The sequence below is a fragment of the Numenius arquata genome, chromosome W, assembly GCF_964106895.1.
Source record: "Numenius arquata chromosome W, bNumArq3.hap1.1, whole genome shotgun sequence".
NCBI classification, from domain to species: domain Eukaryota; kingdom Metazoa; phylum Chordata; class Aves; order Charadriiformes; family Scolopacidae; genus Numenius; species Numenius arquata.
In genome coordinates this window covers 19,808,445-19,815,915 of record NC_133615.1, presented here as the reverse complement: position 1 = coordinate 19,815,915, position 7,471 = coordinate 19,808,445, and the positions used below count along the sequence as shown (strand labels likewise).

At 46.9% G+C, this 7,471-nt stretch overlaps 1 protein-coding gene across 1 annotated transcript in view; it reads left to right on the top strand.

The window, feature by feature from the left end:
• The first annotated feature begins 479 nt into the window (after nt 1-479).
• Nucleotides 480-7,471, top strand: part of LOC141476613 (transcription factor BTF3-like) — a 31,612-nt gene continuing 24,620 nt past the window's right edge. Inside the window, exons 1-2 of the mRNA XM_074165381.1 lie at nt 480-607; nt 946-1,014. Coding sequence (XP_074021482.1) covers nt 946-1,014 — 69 coding nt within the window. The 5' untranslated portion in view covers nt 480-607. The remainder of the gene's footprint in view (nt 608-945; nt 1,015-7,471) is intronic.

Sequence of the window (7,471 nt, the reverse complement as noted above, 5' to 3'; positions counted from 1 at the left end):
CAGGGAGAAGCTGAAAGAAGAAAAATCATGGATATAGGGACGAGATCTGAAATACATAAACAAGAAAGAAAATACAACGTTTAAATATTTTCTAGAAAAAAAAAAAGAGGCCAGAACGGGGACGGATCTGTTCGTGGTGAAAAACACTGCCAGGTAAGGCTGCAAGCGATGGAAGGAAACGGAAGGTGGGGAAAGCAGGGAGGGTACAGAAACGAGTCACACACCGAACCAGATCGCAAAGAGAACCAACCCTACTCTCGGGGGGGGGGCACGGGTTTTACCTTGCACCCCAGCTCAGCCACACAAATAAATCGGTTTTGTGGACCATAGGGTACTTATGGGAGTCCAACACCCCCTACAAGCAAGATAACCCCCACTCCACTCCTCACCTTGCATCCCCAACTTCTGCAGCGGTGGCGGGACCTGGAGAGGTAGACCCGCCACGGCGGAGGGCGCCCTCTCCTGGCTCAGACGGTGCAGCGCGGCGTGCCTCCCTTCCGGCCGCCATCTCGCTTCACCCCGCGCGCTGTGCTCGGTTCCGATCCCGCGCTCGCGAACCCTCGTCTTTCCCCCCCCACTCCGGTATCGCTGCTTCCACCCTAAGAAGGTACAAAGGAGACGGTGGGTGGCGACGGGGGAGAATTTGTTATGTGCCTGAGGGCTGCGGATCGGGTTGGTGGGTGGCGGTGGTTGGGGGAAGGCAAGGCGGTTATGGGCTGGGCCTGAAGGGAGCTGAACCGAGCTTTGGCGGCGCTGTGTGCGAGCAGGCTTTTCCACCTCCGGGTAGGGCTGGGGTGTCCTCCTGCCGAGGGTGTGAGTGTGGTGAGGGGTAGTTGCGGAGCCCCTTGTGCCCACCTACCCTACTGCTGGACCTGGGTTGTTGTGGCTTGCACCACAGGGTGCTTCATGACCTGCTTTCCATGGGTGCTCTTGTTGCTTCCGTAGATGAAAGAAACGATCATGAACCAAGAAAAGCTCGCTAAGCTCCAGGCCCAAGTGCGCATTGGTGGCAAGGTAGGAGTCATCTCCCCTCCCTGCCCTTGGGATTGTGTGTCTCTGCCCACACGCTGGGCCTAGGATGTGGAATCCTGAAAACTGGGGTGGGGAGCAGACTTTAGGATTCTCAGCTTGGCTGGACCTGTTCTCGTGGGAAACTGCACTGCTGCAGGGATCTCTAGTCAGTTAAGTAGAAGCAGAATGTAGGAGCTGAACCTCCAGCCTTTCCTGTTTGGGTTTGTTATATTATAGCTGACTTGTAGCCTATATTCTTGTATAGGCTGTATTAGAAGGCACTCTAAGATTTGAAGTAAGAAGACTTTACAGCAAATGATCTTGAGTATAGCTTTCATAACAGATTAAAGGGCTATGTTCCAAATTCTTGTTACAAATCTTTAGGATGGCCATGGCTGTTTTCTTGCTTTTTAGGAAAAAGCTGGAGTTTCTGTACTTGTCATACTCTCATCATAGAATAGCATGCTCAGAAGACCTTTTTGTTTTATTATGACATCTGAATATATGTAGCTATGTGATTACTTATGGTCTGAAAATAAAGTATGTTGAATATAGTTGTATGCTAGTAAACATTTTAATTACAGTTTCAGTTTTAAGGTAAGAATTTGTTAGTGATTTTTTTTATACCTGAGGAAACATATACACAATATTTTAGAATACAAGCTGTTCAACAGAACTTTTGCTGACAGGGTTTCCAGTAGCTTTCATTCCTGTATTGAAGTTTTTGCTTTTAGCTGGAGACTTAGGCAGCCTTAAATCAGGGTTAATCCAGTAATTAACTGACTTGGTGACTTTGTATATTTTTTTGTATGGGTCACTAGTTAAGCAGAGAACTGCTGTATTATATTGATGATTATGTGCATGTTACCAGCATATGTGTATTGACTATAGAGGATTTCAACATTTGTCATTGTACTGTTGTTGTTTTTTCTTCCTTGTGAGAAAAAGGTGCACGTTGCCTCTGCTGGAAGATTTTCATGACACTACAAAGCTGAATATATTAAAACCAAGCTAAATACTTGTCCTGGTTTCAGCTGGGATAGAGCTAATTTTCTTCCTAGTTGCTGGTATAGTGCTGTTTTGGATTTAGGATGAGAATAATGTTGATAATACACTGACCATGGGCACAGTGATCATGAAATGACAGGGTTTTAGATTCTCAGAGAAGCAAGGAGGGGAGTCAGCAGAACTGCCACCATGGACTTCCAGAGGGCAGACTTTGGTCTTTTCAGGAACCTGCTTGACAGAGTCCCCTGGGAGGCAGTCCTGCAGGGCAAAGGAGTCCAGGAAGGCTGGAGGTTTTTCAAAGAAGAAGTAATAAACGTGCAGGAGCAGGCTGTCCCTATGTGCTGTAAAACGAGCCATTGGGGGAAAAGACTAGCCTGGCTGAACAAAGAGATATGGTTACAACTCAGGGGAAAAAAGGAGACTTTATGGTCTTTGGAAAAAGGGGCAGGTCACTCAGGAAGATTACAAAGGTGTTGTAAGGCTGTGTAGGGAAAAGATTAGAAAGGCCAAAGCCAAACTAGAACTTAACCTGGCCTTGGATGTTAAAAACAATGAAAATAATTTCTATAAATAGATTAGTAACAAGAGGAGGACTTGGGAGAGTCTCCATCCTCTACTGGATGTGGGAGGTAACACAGTGACAAAGGATGAGGAGAAGCTTGAGGTACTTAATGCCTTCTTTGCCTCCGTCTTTAGTAGTAGAGTAGGTTATTCCCTGAGTACCCAGACCCCTGAGCTAGCTGAAATGGGTGGGGAGCAGAATGAAGCCCTCGTAATCCAAAGGGAGGTGGTGAGGGACCTGCTCCAACACCTGGATATAAGCAAGTCTATGGGGCCAGATGGAATCTACCCGAGGGTACTGAGGGAGCTGGCGGAAGTGCTCACCAAGCCACTTTCCATCATTTACTAGCAGTCCTGGCAAACCAGGGAGGTCCCAGCTGACTGGCATCTAGCAAATGTGATGCCCATCCACAAGAAGGGTCGGAAGGAGGATCCGGGGAACTACACGCCTGTCAGTCTGACCTCGGTGCCTGGGAAGGTCATGGAAGAGATCATCCTGAGTGCCATTATGCAGGGCATGAAGGACAACCAGGTGACCAGGCCCAGCCAGCATGGGTTCATGAAAGGCAGGTCCTGCTTGACAAACCTGATCTCCTTCTATGACAAAAAGTGACCTACTTGTTGGATGAGGGAAAGGCTGTGGATGCTGTCTACCTGGACTTTAGTAAGGCCTTTGATAGAGTCTCCCACACTATCCTCCTGGAGAAACTGGCTGCCCATGGCTTGGGTGGGAGTACTCTCTGCTGGGTTAAAAACTGGCTGGAGGGCCGGGCCCAGAGAGTGGTGGTGAATGGAGTTAAATCCAGTTGGTGGCCAGTCACGAGTGGTGTACCCCAGGGCTCGATTTTGGGGCCAGTTCTCTTTAACATCTTTATCAATGATCTGGTAAGTTTGCAGATGACACCAAGTTGGGTGGGAGTGTTGATCTGCTTGGGGGTAGAAAGGCTTTGCAGAGGGGTCTGGACAGGCTGGATCGATGGGCCGAGGCCAATGGGATGAGGGTCAATAAGGCCAAGTGCTGGGTCCTGCACTTGGGTCACAACAACCCCATGCAGCGCTACAGGCTTGGGGCAGAGTGGCTGGAGAGCTGTCTGGCAGAAAAGGACCTGGGGGTGTTGGTCACCTGTTGGCTGAACATGAGCCAGCAGTGTGCCCAGGTGGCCAAGAAGGCCACCAGCATCCTGGCCTGTATCAGGAACAGTGTCTTGAGTAGGACTCAGGAGGTGATCGTCCCCCTGTACTGGGCACTGGTGAGGCCCCACCTTCAGTACTGTGTCCAGTTTTGGGCCCCTTGCCACGAAAAAGACATTGAGGTGCTGGAGTGAGTCCAGAGAAGGGCAACAAAGCTGGTGAGGGGTCTGGAGCACAAGTGTTGTGAGGAGCAGCTGAGGGAGCTGGGGTTGTTCAGCCTGAAGAAAAGGAGGCTGAGGGAAGACCTTCTCGCTCTCTACAACTCCCTGAAAGGAGGTTGTAGAGAGGCGGGGCTTGGTCTTTTCTCCCAAGTGATGGAGAGAAGAGGAAATGGCCTCAAGTTGTGCCAGGGGAGGTTCAGATTGGATATTAGGAAAAATTTTTCCACTGAAAGGGTTATTAAGCATTGGAATGGGCTGCCTAGGGAAGTGGTTGAGGCACCATCCCTGGAGGTATTTAAAAGACGGGTTGACATGGTGCTGAGTGACATGGTTTAGTGATGGTTTTATCAGTTAGGTTGATGGTTGGACTAGATGATCTTAAAGGTCCCTTCCAACCTAGACAATTCTGTGATTCTATGATGGTTTAGCTCTTGCTGAGCAGTGCTTACGCAGCGTCAAGACCTTTTCTGCTCCTCACTCTGCCCCACCAGTGAGCAGGCTGGGGATGCACAAGAAGCTGGGAGGGGACACTGCTGGCACAGCTGCCCCCAACTGACCAAAGGGGTATTCCATGCCATATGATGTCATGCTCAGCATATAAACTAGGGGGAAAGCTGGCCGGGGGCCCCTGCTCAGGAATGGGATGGGCATCGGTTGGTGAGTGGTGAGCAGTTGCATTGTGCATCACTTGTTTTGTATATTCTTTTATCGTTATTAGTATTTTCCTTTCCTTTTCTGTCCTATTAAGCTGTCTTTACCTCAACCCACAAATTTTACTGGTTTTGTTTTTGGTTTTTTTGATTCTCTCCCCCATCCCACTGTGGGGCAGTGGGGAGTGAACAAATGGCTGTGTGGTGTTTAGCTGTCTGCCAGGTTAAACCACAACAGTATTACTTTTGAGTGGAGGGCTGTAATTCATTATGTGAAATTTAATATTTTTGTGTAGGATGTTGGTACAGCTAAATGTCATGTCATTTCTTCCAAACCTTTTCCCTGGAGAAATCTAGAGCTTTGTGTCTGTAGGGGAACTTAACCTTTGCTTGTTTTGCTTTCTAAACAGGGGTGGTCTGGAATACTATGTAGAAGTATTTTTTTTAAATAATATATTTATAAAATGTTTTGGGAAAATAAGTGTTCTTCAAATTTGCATGTGTGAGTCCATCAGATGAAGGTGTCTATTTGGAATAAAAAAAATGAGTGGTTTGGTTTTTCTCATATTCATTTGTTAATGATATGTTGATAACTTTATGGTCTCTGACTCTTTATTATCAATATCTGGCTAAAACGCTCTTCTGCTACCAACCCCCCAATGGGGCAAATAACAAAGTGAGCTGACCTTGGTTGTTATAGCAATAAGTATAAGCAAGGGCCTCTCTGCACACCATTCCTTGGTATTCACTATAAACATCAGACCTTATCTGCTAGAAGCAGATGCTGTCTGAAAAATATGCTGTTAATTTCAGAGAGTTAGAAGAGGCTTAACTGAAAAGTAAAATTACTGAAAAGAAAATTGGTTCTGTTTTACCTCAAACCAGGACACATGTTGACAAAATTTATTTTGTGTCTTTCATCTTCAGAAAGAGGTAAATGGCTCAGCCAGGAAACCTGGTTTCTGCAGCAAGTACTTAAGGTGCTGCTGCCATTTCTCTCCCAGGGATCCAATTCTGCCTGTAAATCCTCATCACTCCAGTGTCTTTCCAGACTTGGGCATCATATTTGTTATTGCCTCTAAAGCAAGTGCTGTGCTGGGAGAGCAGTGATTTCTGCTCTTTGACAGCCTGGGCTTGTGCTGCTGCAGCCTCCCCCTGCGCCCAGAGAGTTTTGGGGACGTGGTAGCAAACAACTCTTCCCGAGATGCTCCTTTTATCCCTGGTTTAGTGCAGCCAGCCCTCGCTCTGCATTGGCTACCGCAGGGTCTTGCAGAGTGAGGAGTTTGCAAGATCAAGCCCTTGTAAAAAGGCTGATTGTGTATTCTTCCTGTATCATGACCTCTCCTGAAAAACAGCAAGTAAAAATATCTCCAGGAGAGATTAGAGAGGCCTAATCTACATCAGTTGAAGCAAACTGGAGTCTTGCTCTAGCCAGTGCTGAGCAGAAATACAAATCCTGGGTGCTGGGGTACAATTGCTACCAGGCTACAATGCTTCTTATGACAACTTCCTCAGAGTCCCATCAGGATTACAGCACCGAGCTGCTATGTGATTTTATATTTATTAATACACATAGGGCTTGATTTAAGCACAGCAACTCGGCAGCAAAACGACCATTGATTTATGGTGCAGGCAAGAGGTCACAGTGAGATATACTCCATGACACGTGGGTTTGCAGCCTAAACAGAAAGGAGAAACAAGGGGAAATTACCTTCGTGGTTTGAGATAACTGGCAGTTAAAATATGATAGCCAGTTATCTCATTCTATATAATACATCTTTAAAAGTTAGATCATAGAGATATAGAGATCCGATCTCCAGATGGAGATCGGTGACAAGTGATGTCCCTCAGGGGTCAGTACTGGGACCAGCACTGTTCAGTATCTTCATCAGTGACATGGACAGTGGGATTGAGTGCACCCTCAGGAAGTTTGCCGATGACACCAAGCTGAGTGGTGCGGTTGACACGCCTGAGGGACGGGATGCCATCCCGAGGGACCTAGACAGGCTCGAGAAGTAGGCCCATGTAAGAAAGATGATCTAAGCAAAAATTAATGAGCTTCAGAAATTACTGAAAACTGCTCAGTCTTCAGTTTTATGCCTATGGTAACTGAGGATGAACTTGCGATTTTTCTTTTCTAAGTAGGATATTGCAGAATCCCCATGAGAATTGTGGAATAAAGGTTCTCTGGTACATTGCTTCCTAAAACCTCACACTTCTCACAAATGTACAAAGCTTGCTTTATAGCAGGGGAAAGACTGCTGCAGTTCAGTTGCAGGAATGGGGTTGTGTATGCTGTAACACAGAAATAGAACTTTGTATACAAAGTTATCATAGAATCATAGAATCATCCAGGTTGGAAGAGACCCTTGGGATCATCGAGTCCAACCATCTACCCTACACTACAAAGTTCTTCCCTATATCATATCCCCCAACACCACATCTAAACGTCTCTTAAACACATCCAGGGATGGTGACTCAACCACCTCCCTGGGCAGCCTATTCCAATGCCCGACCACTCTTTCTGTGAAGAATTCTTTCCTAATGTTCAGTCTAAACCTACCCTGTTGGAGCTTGATGCCATTCCCTCTTGTTCTGTCATTAGTTACCTGTGCAAAGAGACCAGCACCAACCTCTCTACAGTGTCCTTTCAAGTAGTTGTAGAGAGTGATGAGGTCTCCCCTCAGCTTCCTCTTCCTCAAACTAAACAGTCCCAGCTCCTTCAACCACTCTTCATATGATTTGTTTTCCAGGCCCTTCACCAGCTTCGTTGCCCTCCTCTGCACTCGCTCCAGCACCTCGATATCTCTCTTGTATTGAGGTGCCCAAAACTGGACACAATACTCGAGGTGTGGCCTCACCAGTGCTGAGTACAGGGGCATAATCACC